Source organism: Thermobia domestica, chromosome 3 (genome assembly GCF_964235325.1).
Source record: "Thermobia domestica chromosome 3, izTheDome1.hap1.1, whole genome shotgun sequence".
NCBI classification, from domain to species: Eukaryota; Metazoa; Arthropoda; class Insecta; order Zygentoma; family Lepismatidae; genus Thermobia; species Thermobia domestica.
The window spans coordinates 255,506,536-255,522,443 of NC_137456.1; the positions used below are offsets into that span (position 1 = coordinate 255,506,536).

At 34.8% G+C, this 15,908-nt stretch overlaps 1 protein-coding gene across 4 annotated transcripts in view; it reads right to left on the minus strand.

Annotated features, from left to right (window-relative positions):
* Positions 1–15,908, minus strand: part of in (inturned planar cell polarity protein) — a 666,765-nt gene that overhangs the window by 230,441 nt on the left and 420,416 nt on the right. For all 4 annotated transcript variants that reach the window (XM_081752327.1, XM_081752329.1, XM_081752330.1 and 1 more), the window contains exon 9: positions 11,060–11,267. In XM_081752327.1, the coding sequence (XP_081608453.1) occupies positions 11,060–11,267 (208 nt within the window). The remainder of the gene's footprint in view (positions 1–11,059; positions 11,268–15,908) is intronic.

The window sequence follows — 15,908 nt, forward strand, 5'->3', positions numbered from 1 at the left end:
GCCCACCGTGATCCACTCTGACCCATGATTACTCACTCTGCTCAACCATTGTCATAGGCCATATTACAATCAATTTAAATCAATTATCAAATATAATTATATCCTTGTTGAATTACAGATACTTTTAAGTGAAAAATAGGATGAAATGTGAAGTCTCAAATCAAGGTAAAGTAGTCCAATGCAAAGGGGGAGGGAGCGTAAAATTCGACGGTGTCTCGAAAGCCAAGCAGTAAGTCCTATTGCTATTATTATAACTACAAATAACAATATCCAAAGAATCTGAAGTTCTTTTTGCAGTTAGATATACTCATCTCAGGTAAATAAACAAAAACAAATGAAAAAGGAAGAAAAATGGAGGCCTCTAAAATAAAACTTAGACAAATTCACCAGTGTTCATGAGATGTCTTCAATGCACTGAGCAGAGTGAGTTGGTAGATCGTAGTGCGTCGGTGAGTTAAGGTGGGTCATGGGGAGTCGATGGGTGAAAGTGGGTCACGGTGGGTGATAGGAAGCAGTGGGTCACGCGCTACTGACTCACGACCCACGGACCCACTCCATCTCTGCTGTCCACACGCCAACTGTATCAGGTTCAAGTCCCCAGTTGTAGTTCGGAGCTCACATTATTAGTGGTAGTACCGTAAACTGTGGTTACTTGACAAGTCTTTTTTCTTTTTTCTTTTTCATACTACCCCTTGTTATTTATTACAATTATTTTTTCTTATTCTTGTGATGTTTCTAGAGCTTAGTCCATGTTATCTTCTTTTGCATACACAACAAAATTTTACTGAGACTGAAGCCTCCCAGGAACCAAAATATACTGCTTCCAAGTAGCCCCCAAATCGGGGCTACTTGGAAAATATGTCTTTTCATGGTAGTAAGAACTGTGTGGAAGATGGGACTATTGGGAAAGAACCACTTGCAAGATCACACTTTACTCAAAAGACTGATATGCAACATAACTGTTCCTTTCATAGTAATGTATTTTCTGGCTGTTTTTTTTTAAAATAGACTTTTTTTTTTGCACAACCTTTTAGTTAATCACAATAAATTGTTGAACCAATCTAAACTAACTACAATGCTAAACTTGTCTTCCTGAAGGATTACAGAGCCAGTAAAAAGAAATTGTTTTTACAAACGGTCATTTTTCAAACAATGCAAGGGAAATTCTGGCAAATGCCAATACACGCATAAGCTCTTGAGACTTTTTTTTAAGACACTAAAACATGCTCTACATAATTTTATGAAATTTATGTATGTATCAGATCAGTAATTGCCTTTCGCTGGTTTACAAACTTACCTGGTACCATGTTTACAAGTGTACATTTACGTTAACTCTTTGCAAAAATATCATATAGTACTGATATAATAATAATAATAATGTAACACAATACGATAAGGACAAAAATTCACATATGGAAACTCTTTGTTGCAAAGTCATATGGAAAAACAACTTGTTCTCTGCAGTTGTAGGTAGGTTCAGGCAAAACTTCAATAATGTCCTCGTTGTCTATCCCCTGATCAATATTATCATTTTTAGTAGAAAAACGTCAAAAAAAAAAAAAAAAAAAAAAGGCCACAGATTGTCCCAAAAAGGAAGTGGAAATGTAAAACTAATTCATCTCATTAGGAAACCTTTAAAAGCAATGATATTTAGCACAACCAGATAAAAATCATTTTTCATTACGGAAACACAGGGACAATTTATAGAAATTAAAAAAAAAAAGTACCAATTGCTGTGAAAATTTTTAGACCAGTCTATAAATAAGACACAGCACTTATGACCATCCATATTGTTTCTTTTAGGTGCCTACTTTTCATTGGTCTGGAAGAAAACGACGTATTTGTCATAGTTCTCTCATTATTATACCATATAACACACACACACAAAAGTATGTTTTCCAAATAGTTCCAGATTTTCCAAGTAACCTCAGTTTACAGTACTTAACAACGTTGCTGTATATAAACAAAAACTCAAACTTAGGGCAATTTCTTGGATTTACATTATGGCATCATTTCCTTAGCCTAATGTATTTATGGAATACATATAGATAATAGCTTTTATTTTTGTCTTTTTCTTTATTGAAATATTTTATGACCAAAATGAACTTCCTCATCAAGTGCTCCTCGTCTCTATCTAATCGATAGATATTTCGATCCTTGCATATCTGGCAACACTTCGGGATAATCTACCAGAGAAGACCCAATAACGTGAGAAGCGAAGGTCTCTCTCTCTTTCTCTCTCTCTCGCTCGCTCTCTTTCCAGCTTCAACACAGCAGCCAAATTCCCAATCCCCTAAAGCGCCATTAATATCAGCGACGAAGTCAGCGCAGCCAGTAGTCTCAAATTACATTAAAGGTGGAAGGGAGAGTATTTATCAGTGCACTTTTCGCATCAGTGCGCCCACTACACACAAAAATACCTTAATGTCTCTCCGGCAGCATTTTGCTCCATCCTTTTCCTCTCATTCTCTTCCCCCCAAAGTGGAAAGTGACTCTAGGTTAATGCAACTAAAACTTGGACAGGGCAATTCATTTCCATCTTCTACAAGAGTGTACACTTCCAACATAGGAGACTGGTTAAATTAATGCCTAGTTGAAATCTCAATTTGTCAATTTCCCTTGTCACAAGGATGCTTTTGAACCCACAAATACGCATTGTATAGCCCTGAATGCCTTTTCGATTATAATTGTTCTGGAAGCTCTTAAAAGAGTTACGGATCACGTAAGTTTATGACCCATTTCAGAGTTCAAAACGACTAATTTAACACAAAACGCTAATTTGCAAAGTAAAATGCCATTTGTCTGTTTGGGGTTGCTATTATCTTACTTGAACTGGGAAATAACTAACCAGCTGAATCTAGCGTATCTCAAAGTTAAGAGCGATTATAAACGCGCTTCCTATTCTTGACAGAGCATACTATTTGTAAATCTTTCAATGAATAACACCAAAAATATGTCGAAACATATTCCTTCTCTTATTCTTGTTCATTATTGAAGATAGTAACTGAGCTCCCATAATTCGATAGGATGTGTTTTTCTCTCTTCTATATGTTTCGTGAAATTTATCCAATTTTAAATAACCTTGGGATGTGTTTTCTTTGGAGCTTTCGTCATCTTCCAAACATTAAGTTTCTTTAATAGAGAGTTAAAACAATGTCGTCCAACAGAAACTACGAAAATTAACTGGCAGCAACTTGTAAAGAAACTTATATCGGAAAATCTTCTAACTGATTAAAAACCACTGATTTTCACTGATTTATTATTATTTGTATTTTATTATAAATATTCAACTCTGCATCTTAGTTTATATGACTTGTTATATTCAATATTTGTTTTTTCCTTACTGTTGTCAACTTAAGTTGAGTTGATTTTGAATATAACGTCCCTTTCAGCAGCGAGGCTATATGAGACGTGGACTTACTGAGTAACGTGGAATCCGAACTACATGAGCTCCGGCGGGAATCGAACCCGGGTCTCCAACGCCAAAGGCACGCACGTTAACCGCTTAACCAAGAAGGAACGCTTGTTGTTAACCTGTCTGAATGTTGTAGCCATTCTAACTTAAATGTAAGGATGTTATTTTCTTATTTCGTTCGTTATTATTTATCCTATTTCGTGTACTATACTGCATATTGATTAATATTCTAGCCTCCATATTAGTTATTATAGAACCGAGGTGGCTCAATAGTAGAGCTCACCACTCGCACGTGAGGTTCCTAATTCGATAATAGCTTGCGCCAAGTGTGCCTTGTGATGGACAATTCCTTTTCTTCCCACTCTTCATTCGACCATTTTATTTTTTATCATCTTTAGCCTACTGGGCATACCCGTGTGACGCAAAACTGGAAGTTTTTTTTCGTTAATTATTATTTTAAAGCCTTTCCAACATTATGATTAATATTTTGTCTTCAGCGTCTGACAGCTTATTTCTAATATCTTATGCTATCATATGCTTCAGTATCTATGGAAATGAATTAGTTATGTTTCCATCCTGAGACTTTATAATGAGAAATACATTTCATACAATATACGAAACCTTATGTCATGTTTGACCTTGTATATAAAAATCATTATCTAATAGTATATTTTTAAATAAATATTAATTAATGATATGATATCAATAGAAGAGCGGATTTTAAGGTGTAGCATCTTTCCAAAAAATGTAGTAATTCTGATACCCAGGATTCAAGATATATATTTAGTGACATAAAATGAAGCGAAATGAACACAATATCTTGCGCCTTTTCGCACCTTTTTCGTGAGATTTACATATTTTCCTCTTTGATTCCTCAGCATCTTTATCCTCCATTTTCCTCATGTTTTATAATAAAAATTAGTTATTTTCACTCTATACGAGCAGCTAAGTTAAAATTCAAGTCTTATTATGTAACAAGAGCTATACGACGATAATATTCAGGCGCAACCTTAGGCGACAGATTTCGAGATTTGAAATTACAGCAATGAAAACCAAGAACAAACTTGGGCGGTGAACTTTAGGACTACTTTGATTTGTCGATCACTCAAAACCATATCGTGAATTTTCTCAATCATTTCGGAAGTCACTTTCACTGAACGTCCCAAACAATGTTCATCATTTGTGGATGTACCGCCATGTTTAAACTAATTTACCTAATTGTAAACAGTCGCAAACACAGGAGCATAGATGTGTTATGAACTCCAACTTGGCTTTGATCTCATTCGGTATTAGACCTTTTAAATAGAAGTGTTTAATAAGTGCACGCAATGCCTTTCTTTCCATTTTTCAAAATAAATACAAGTTTGTTTCTTCAATTGACCATGACAATGAAACCACGTGACAGATAGAGCTGAAACTTTAACAACAGTCTGGTGAGGAATGACACTTACTAAAGCAAACCTTTTTCGAAACTACGAGTGTCATCTTTCGGATTTCCTAAGGATATATTGAATGACTCTCGTAAAGGAAAGAGATTTTCATTTGAATAAAATTAAATATAATAATATCACATATATAATGTATTTATATTTTGTACATCCTTGTGCAGTTTTATGCAGTTACCTATTAACTTTACGCTGGCATATCACTTCAGATCTCCTTCAATTAATAATGTATGCGAGTTTTCAATACCTTGAGTTGTATCAATAATAGCTCTAAGAAACAGTGTATTTCCAAGGTTTGAGTTCTGTGGAACTTCTGTTATTGTATAAAAACTTCAGATATATAAGCTTTGTAAACCACATACTGTAGGCAGTAGAAAGAAATTTTAACTAATTTTGAACAAAATTCTAAGAAATAAAGGGTACTTTCTTTAGTAGATTATCGTGGTAAGCTAAACACAATCTCTACAGATTACGTTAACTTAGCCACCAGTGTCATACTCATTTTGAAGAGAAACAGATCGTCATCGTGATAGGGGAAGGGGAGTCGCTATATTTTAATCTTTAATTTGATGATATAGTAAATATAAATTAAAATGAATTTCGGTATTTTATTTCGGTTATATGTATATTTCGTTATTGGTTAATTTATATCGGACTTCCGAAGAGAAACATCAATAGAGTTTAATGATAACTCCCAGTCACAACCCCTTTTCAGTTTTAATAGAAATGGGAAAAGAAAGAGTGAGGAAGAAGAGAAGAAGGTAGAGGGAAAGAAGATGAAGAAGGAAAAGAGCAAAGGAAGAAGCAACTAGAGATGAAGAATTACTAATACTGACGGGAATATGGTAAAGAAACTTGAATAGTTATTGAAGAGGTGATTCAAACCCGAATGTTATTACTTGAGGATCAATTCTGAAGTGATCCCATACTGCCCTGACCTGGATCCAGCCAACTGCATACATAGGAGTTGCCCTGATCCAGCCCAGGTGATGAAAAGTTTTAATTTAATGGTTTGTATGTTATTTCCAAACGTTAAATTATCTTTATTCAGTAGTTGAATTTCCATAGTGGAAATCAAATGCACATTTGAATTAGTCAAGGAAAGAAAAAGAAAAAAAGATCAAAGTGGTTTACGCATTTTCCACAAATAAATGTTTTCGAGATTCTTAAAAAGACTGTCGTTATCAACGCTCATCCTGTTATTTGGCCTTTCCTCTCAGAGCCGATTTAGAGTAATTTAGAGTTAGTTATCTTTCATGACCCTGGTCATGCACCAATACATATAATATAGTATTACGGAAATTAATACCCTACACATATATTATAAACACTATCGTCGTAAATCAATATTAAAGGCTACCACTTAAAACTAAATTTGTCACTCATTCACGCACACACACATACATTCAGGACAATGTATTGATATAGATGATTCAGTTTAAAAAGAAACTATAACCTAACTACAGTTGGTCAACATTTATTACACCTAATAAGAATTTAAACATAAAGAAGATATTTATAACATGCAATTGAAAACATATATAAATGTGTCATTTCACATGGAATCTTCGATTACATCAATATGAATTTGATCTTAGCAGAAGGATGAAAGACAAATAATAATAAAAAAATAATTTAAATTTTGATAAAATAAAATGTACATTTGAAAAAAATGTAGTTACATTCTACGATATTTCATATGAAGGAGAGAAAACCAGAAAAACTTAAGATATTTAGATGAGTCCGTACCTCATATGAAATGGAAAGAAAAAAATAAATAGGTGATTATACGAGTCCTTTCTCGTACTCTCAGACGACCTTTTATATCGCATGTTCATACGGCACCCTTTTGGTGTCCATTAGATATACGCATACGAACTAATCTTTATAGACTGTGAACAACACATATTCAGTTCGTATACTTATTTATTTATACTTTTTCTATTCTCTGAGATTAAGGAAATAAAGTTTTGCCATTAATTTCACAGTGACTACGTCACTCTGCTATTCCACTTACTATATATTTACTCGCATAAATCATATTGTAAGTAAACATACATTTAGGCCTATGCATCTCTAAATAGCATAAAATAATAATAAAATAACATAATACAGTTCAGAATATACATTTTAAAGAATCCTCTGGAGACAATAGTAATAAGTACACTGTGATAAAAACGAATTTTATTTTGAAATCATAATATGGTAATAGAATGCAATTTTCTTTGTTTGAAAATAAATTCCCGGAATATTCCCATTTTTGGGAATCTTCCCAGGGAATATTCCCGAAAAATATCTTTCCGGGAACTTACCCATCACTAGTCCTGAGCGGGATTTCCACAAAGACAGAGGCTTTATGAAAATCCTACTTCGAGCCGAATCCGGTCGAGACTTTGGACATTCCGGCCCTACAGGAAGGTCAGTGTGGTCTCTAATTTAGAATTTCTAAATAAAAATTATCTGACCCCTCAGAAATTGAGAAGAGTTACGAGTAAAGTATGGAAAACTACAATAAAGTCAATAGATAGAAAAATTCTAACAGGCATTTGCCAAAATTAAAAAAATAAATAAAATAAATATTATACTAGTCAGTTATCTGACAAATCTTATTAGTCGCTACCAGTCCGCAAGGGCGCTAACCTTGAGGCGTTAACTAATTTCAAAATACTACATACTAAAGTGGAAGAAATGAAAATTCATGGACTTTGGGATTTCGGACGGCCTAGCACGGAAATACGAGATTCTACAGTAAGAAATTTACTATATTATTCAATCCTATCCACTTCGTCACCTCTGCGGTAATGAACTTGGCTTAATCAGGTGACGTGGAAAAAAATCAAAGTTGCCGACTACTATTAAAAGTGTAAAACTGAACGCGTATATTTAAACTGTAATAAGTGGAGAAACGGTCATTCTGTTCTGTAGTTACATGGACATTGTTCGAAATCATTTGCCACATAGACACTACTCATGTCATCCGATCAGACCAAACAGTTAGTATGCACTATTACGATGGAATGGTAGGGCACGACATGCATATATAATCCATCATTTACGCAAACCACACTCCCTCATACTAAATTCTGACGTAATGATCAGTGATCGAAATAACCATCATTATATATAAATAAGCAATATCTCGTGGCAAAGAATACTACTGGGCACTTAGATTTACAGATTTACACTTACTATATATTATCACTTTTATTATTCATTTATTTTTATTCATATTCCTCCTTTACTTTATAGACACCCTGCTCTAAAATTTTGCACCAAGACTGTTCAAAGCAGTTTTATTCTACATATATTAAAATCCAGAAACCAATATATAAACTATCGCACACTGATCAATACGTAGGAATTCGTATGAACTAACGCTAGATTCTTTCAGTACAAACTACAGTAAATTTACACTCCACGGGTTCGTGTTATTTGTATGTGCAATGAGAATTAAGTATCATTAACTATTCTCTGAACTAAGTGCGATTATATTTTGAAAAGGAGAACAATGTGATCGTTCACAGAACGTAAGGAAGACAGAATTTGAAATGCAGTCTGACGACAGAATATAAGAAAACTTCGGTTTAAGAATAAACACGAAGTTTAATTTTATTAATCATTTAATTATGAAACTACATAACGTTCGTGGTTTTCAGAGAAGCTAATTGATAATGTAGTTCGTCTACGTATCTACTCATACCGACCAGAACTGCTATATATGCATCAATAATTACAAAAGAATGGTAATTTTCGAGTTGACTAGATTCTTAAGTCTCGGAGGAACAAAACACTAGTAGTTCTTCACCCGACACAAGATGGCGTTTGTAGTATGAAAACAAACTTTGTACTACTAAACACGCTTTGTACTCTATTATCGGTTAACTATAAGTAGTATACTATGGAATAACAGTACGGAATTACTATAAATTTGCATTACGGACTAATTTACTTATGTGAACCGTCCAAAAGAGATGCGTAATCAAAGAACAATGCACTGTCCTTAAATAAATTAGTTATACATGCTCACACACAACACACTAAATTACACATATGCATGCTATATCACACATGAACCAAGAAAGCACACACTACTACATATCACTATACATACTAATCCATTTTCACCACATCAAAAATCGGCTCTGCGAACTGAAACAGAATGGAATAATTAGAGCCAAGTGGCCCTTCTATTAACTAATCCATTTTTCAATTTTAAGATCATTGTCAATGCCCCAGGAGGGACATATTGAAACTATTAAAAAAAGGAAGGTTCCTTCCCTGAAGGGAAAAAACCTTTATGAAAATCACTTAATCCATTTCCGTTGGAAGCTGTGATCAATTCAAGAATAAATTAGATTCCCTGTGCTCACTTACACTGACATAATATCAACCACAAAGAAACCTACAGCTACCACCATGTTAAAAAAAATCACATTTACTACATACACAGACAGATGCTATATCAGGACAGGCCTATCGTAACCTAACGGAAAATTTAGGAGGTGGAGAGGATATCCTGAACGTCAAGACTTAGTACAAAAATCACTTCAACCCAAAAATTTGATGCACTGCACTGCGAATCCTGTCCATTACCATCTATATTCGTCAACATGGCGTCCGCTGAGCAGAATTCTATATTTTAACTTTTCTCATTTAACTGCTCAAATTTAACAGTTCAGAGCTCCCTTCTGCTTCGAACGAGTTTATTTCTTATTTTATACACATCATTACCTCGATTCTACTGCTTTCTCGTCGAAAATCCAAAATTTTTCCGGAGCAAAATTGACGTGTCTAACTCTCAGCTTGGCCGAAAAAGAACAAACTGAAGACGCGGCATAATACTAGGGCGTCAGAAATATAGTTCCAATCAGAGCAAAGAATTTTGAAGTACAATGCGAATGAAAAATAGTAAAAACTGGATGAAACCAGATTTTGGGAGAATATGGGCATCTGAGAGGGACGAAGAGGGTTTAAATTATTCTAACAAATCTCGGATTGGTGGACAATCTAAAAAAAAAAAAAAAAAAAATGTCCAATTGCTGACCTACGTTTTTGTATCGCATTAAGTATCTTAATGTATAATTTCAATAATCATCCATTTAAAATTCCCATATACAAAGTTTATAATGAAATAATATATAAATAAAGAAATTATTAACCGAAATATAATTCTTCCTAGATTATTCCGAAGCTCCCACAATTGGTTTGAGTAAAGAACAAATGAATTTAATACAGACCGAAAATTATGTGTTGAAAAATTTACAGTACGCGGTACGTTCGAAAAGTATTGGGTCTCCCCAAACAAAAATTTCATTACCTTGACTGTAATGGCAGAAAACAATTTGCAATAAAACAAATAATGAGTGATAGACTTGTAGATCTCTTTCACAAGAAATTGTTACTAATAGAAACTTGCTTAAGTCTTGAGTAACATAAGTTGTACGTGCTTAAGAACTCGAGTACATATAAAACTTCACGAATGATGAGAAGATAGTAACTGCTTTGAAATTTTCTATTTTACACCCATTCCCAGATTTTCAAAATAGGGCGCATTAAAGTTTCCATCCATTTTAATGGATATATATAAGTTTTTACTGTCAAATTTACTAAATCACAGATGGCTTGTTTAAGCTCACTCCTTTATTACATAAGGTGAAGTATTTACCATCTGAACTAAAAGACACTTTTGCTTTCATTTTTGTGTAGCTTCTTCAATCTTTTACCTATTTCAATTTTATTTGTTTCAGAAGATCTTACACGATCACACACATTCCATTTTGACGATTCAGTATTAAAAATATGAAAATAATGTGTAAATGTTACTGATATTTCACTATTATGCTTTAACTCTTGGCGTTGATAATACAATTTCTCTTATTAAAGGTGTCCTGTTTCATCTTTAACAAAACATCATATTGAAGGTCAGTGCCAATATTATTCTACAATTTCAACACAAACTATTTATATGCTAACGAAATTTGTTTTTAGTTCTTTCAGTAATTCTCAATAGTAGGCAATATCTGCTCAAGCTTTTTAATGGTTCTATCATTCGTTGAATTTAAATTTTCTTATAGAACGATTCATAGGAAAAATTAACGAAGATAATCATTATTTGGGACAAATTTAATAAATATGTTATGAATAGCCTTTATATGAGGTTCCTTTTGCATATCCACCAGGAGTGATATATTTTTCTTACCTGTATATCTCTTGGAAGAGGAACCCAATGGGCAGCAGGAAGAAGATCTTCAAATAAGGAAGGAGTCTGTTCAGTAGATTTGGCTGCAATTTCATGTATCCATACTGATTGTTCAGCGTTTGGCCACAGACCACTGGAAACTAAACGAACGAAGAAAAGGGAGAAGAATCGATCCAGTGCGTCTTTTCGATCAGGATCTAGGAATGCCCTAAAATAATAAAAATACTAATATTAGTAACATATTAATAAAGAATATATTATTTAGGTGTACCATAAGTTAATTCACTCACTATGGCCAAAGGTGATATGATCAATCACATTTATGGGAAAAAAGTCAGAATTAGCGATCCTAATATTTATGTATTCCTCCCGTAAGATATTTCTTTTACGTACAGTATAATCATAACTAGCATTTGTACAGAAGTAATATAAATTATACTACTTAGGGGATGTAAATTTAATAGGGGATGATAGGAGAACAATAGAAAGAAATGCAGAGATCTTATTAAACGCTGGCAGGGACATGGGTTTAGAAGTAAACGCACAGAAAACTAAATACATGGAAGTGCGTCGGGACCGTAATACGGCAAATTGTGGATGCGTTGAAATATTAAATAATACTTTTGATAAAGTGGATACTTTCAAATATTTAGGATCAATATTAACAGACGAAAATCATATTCACGAAGAAATTAAATGTCGACTAAAAGCAGGGAATTCGTGTTACTATTCGGTTCAAAATCTCTTGTCGTCGCGAATTCTGTCGAGGAATTTGAAGCTTAAAATATATAAAACGATAATCAAGCCTGTTGTTCTGTATGGTTGCGAAACATGGTTGCTTACTCTGAGGAAAGAACATAGACTGAAAATATTTGAGAACAAGAGCCTGAGACGAAGATTCGAACCCAAGAGGAACGGGAATGGGGAATGGCGGAAACTTCATAATGAGGAACTACATAATTTATATGGTCTACCCAACATTGTTAGGGTCGTCAAGTCTAGGAGGCTTAGGTAGAGGTTATGTAGCTAGAATGGAAGAAAGTAGAAACGCTTTCAAAGTCTTGACTGTAAGACCAATCGGAAAACGACCATTAGGAAGACCTAAGCGCAGATGGGAGGACGATATTAAGAAGGATCTCGCAGAGATAGGAATACAACGTAGAAACGGGATCTAATTGGCTAAGGATAGAAGTCAGGGGAGAGCTTTTGTGAACGCGGCATTGAACCTCCGGGTTCCATAGGCCATAGAGTTAGTTAGTATAAAGTATACACACAGTAAGATATTTAGTTCATTAAGTTTGTGATATGTTATAAGATCAAATTTGGAAATCTTAACAATGAGAAATATACTGACTATACGTTTGATACAATGGAAAACTGATAGTATAAAATTTTGTTCGTATAAGAAAACTTTCAAAATTTTCGAGCATTTGAAATCCCAAAATTCTTTCTTAGCATAGCCTATTTCAGACAGAAACTATAGCTCAATGTCAACATTCAAATCACTACTCGTTATTTTTATCTACGGAAAACTACCTTGGAAAAGTGAAACCGGAACCATGATGCAAACAGAAAGTACATGTTAGTCACTTAGCGAAGAGGCACACAACCAAAATGAAAACACATTACACAATTTTACTGGCAAGTACGCATGATAATTTCAAAATAAGTGAACATGGATTTTTTACTATTACCAAGTGTGTACTTAGTCTGAAAGAAAACGGCATAATTACAGTAAACAATTTTATGATTAGAAGCAAAATGAATTAGTAGGTAAAAAAAAAATTATATCTAAAAAAATAATATTAGAAGGTACGCAATTTCATATTTGGAAGAATAACACATGCAAATTAGGAATATACAGTTCTTATGTGCAGGAGTACATATTATTCAAGATATACAGGATAAGCCATAAGTTCTATTACCTCCTATGTGTTTCGAATATGGACGTTAAGCACCCTCGTGTCTAAGCGGTTAGTGCATGTGTCTTTGGCGTGGAAGACCAGTGTTTGATTCCCGCGAAAGCTTATGTGGTTCGGACCCTACGTTAAGCTATATGTCTCATATAGCCTCACTGCTGAAAGGGATGCTAAAATCAAATCAAGAATACGCACGTTGATTGATCTGAAGAGAATAATAGTATAATATTAGAAAATACATCTTATCAGGAGGAGCTAAAGTATTTTATTCCAGAGTGTCTGTGTGCATACCATCATTTTCATATCAGAATTAATCATCTTCAGGTACGGTGGGAAATTCTTCGCATCACACTGAAGTGACCGTAGGAAATGCATTTAGAATGTTCTTTAATTTCGTCAGTTGTGCGATGACAATAAGAGTTGGTAACTTCTGTTTGTATATCTCTACAATAAATTACCATACAACGACATATTACGACTTTCGGGAGGTCAGTACAGAGGTGCTAGTACCAGTGAAGAACCCCGGTCAATCCATCTATTGGGAAATACATCCCTACGGTACTGTCTCACTACAATCGAATAATGTTCGAGTGCTTCATCTTGCTGAAAAGATATTCGATCTGTGCAAGTCCTCGATCTTAGTAACATGCTTAGAATAATTACGAAGTTAACAACACTGTCAAAGAAATATGGGCCGAACAGTGATGCTGCATTGCAGCCCAAATCATAATACAGGAAGTATTCCGATCCAACTCTTTCAAGAAGTGGTGACTTTCTTTACTCCACACGTAGAGGTTTTTTGCTTTGCACTGTGGTGGTTCACACAGATATCCGAAACTAACATTGACCAACGAAAGGTAATTTATCACCTGCCTCAAGAACTCCATTGTGAATCTAATAGTATTTTCAGCACTGATTTTAGATCTATTTGTAGTTTTCTCCTGTTACGAGAAAATGAAAACAAATCTATACTGCGATTTATATGAGTGCAAGACGATGCTGTTGCAATAAAAACACATTGCAATAGAAACTTATCTCTAAAATGGTTTGGTGCATGATTTCCGCCTGTATTTGGCATAAAAAACAACTCTGCAAAAACAAGCTATCATAAAAGGGCCACGTTTTCCATAGTAATGTTTCTCCATTTCCGCAATAGCTGGATGAAATTTCATCACGCTCATCACTCACAGAATCAAGGTTTGGGAGGAACGAAGTGCACTCTAAGACTTATTTGTATTCCAACGCCTGATATGAAGGAAATATGCCAGACACAATCTCGCAGAAATTGTCGGACCTATTATTCCCACCGAAAATCTCTTCTGTGCTTTTTCTCGATTTCATTAAACTCGTCACTGGGCTTGTCAGCAGTTCCTCGCATGATCATATGACGGATTTCGAATGAATAGAATAAAGATACAAGAGACTGAAAATCTATTATTATTTTTTTTTTTAAAAAAAAGAAAGCCTTTATTTCGAAAACTGTTTGGTAAATGCAGCAGAAGACAGTGGATTAGCAACAATGGCTGAGGTTTGCTATCTTATCGTTTGTTCTAATGCAAGGCTGTACTGAAATAGTATTGGAAGTACGAGAACATTCATGAAGTACAACGGCGTTGGCAGAGAGAGTTTGAAACTTCGTCACCAACAACTGCATGCATTCCCGATAAATTCGAAACCCATGGAACAGTTGAAAATGTGCACAAGTAAGATCCATGTAACCACGAAGTTACAGGTTCGGTGTCTAGTGCTGTGGTGTAACAACACTTCACCCGATCACCGCAAAAAAATCAGTGAACCAGGGACCACACCGATCAAGTGCAAATGCATTCTGTAGGATGCAAAATGGAAAATGTATATTCCAAGACTGCTGCACGCGATGAATAAGGATGACCCGAATTCAAGGATGGAGAACCATGAATGGTTTCAGAGCATTGTTGGCGAGGAAGTTTGCAGGGAAGTTTGTGTGAACCGACGAGACGCAATTCAAACTTAACGGTACTGTAAACCACCATAATTATGTCTAATGGGTCCCTGAAAACCCTCACGCTCATGTGATCAGGGAAGTGAATCTACTGGGGGTTGCTGTGTGGTGTGGTCTATCAGTGCGTCGTGGTCCTCTCTTCTTCGAGGATATCGTAACTGTTAAGGTTTATCTTGATATGCTTCAGTCAGGGATTTGGCCTGTCACGGTGAACTGTTTTTTTTACATGCAACACGATGGAGCCCCTCCTGGGGTTCTACCTCTCGAGGAACGTCAAGAATGATGTGTATCGACAAAAATCAGCAACAATCGACGAGCTACGTGAACAAATCGTTATTATATGTTGCCACTGCGCTAGATACACTGACGACTGTAGTTCGGTGCCATGGGCGTTGTATAGAAGCTGCTGGTCATCATTTCGAACACATACCATAACCCTCCTTCAGTGCCAAAAATATCACGTCAAGTCAAATTTGTCACGAGATATGGACTAGCAAACAGTAAGTACAGTTTTTGGATTCCTCTTATATCGTTGCTCTTATGATGATGCTAATTTCGAATGTTTTGAAATGTATATTTTAGGTCTAACGATTATATGAGTTTGTTAATGATTCAACTAGAATCATTGAAGTAGTAGTTAACTGTTGACCATCGATATGTCTGATATGTTGTAGTTTTGGAATATGTCTGTAAATGTTGGAAGTTACGATATTGGTAGAATAATACAGGTTTAGTAAAAAGGGATGGCTAAACGTATTTCGTACAGGTACGTAATGTATTGCAAGGTAGATTGAATTATCACGGTATCAATTAGTGTATGGTTCAGAAATATTTTACTTGGAGTAGATTATAACATTAATGATCGTAATATAGTGTCCTGCAGACATTAACATGAATCCTTTCAATTCTCAATCTTAAATTATTCATGTCTTATTTCGCGAAGGTTTGT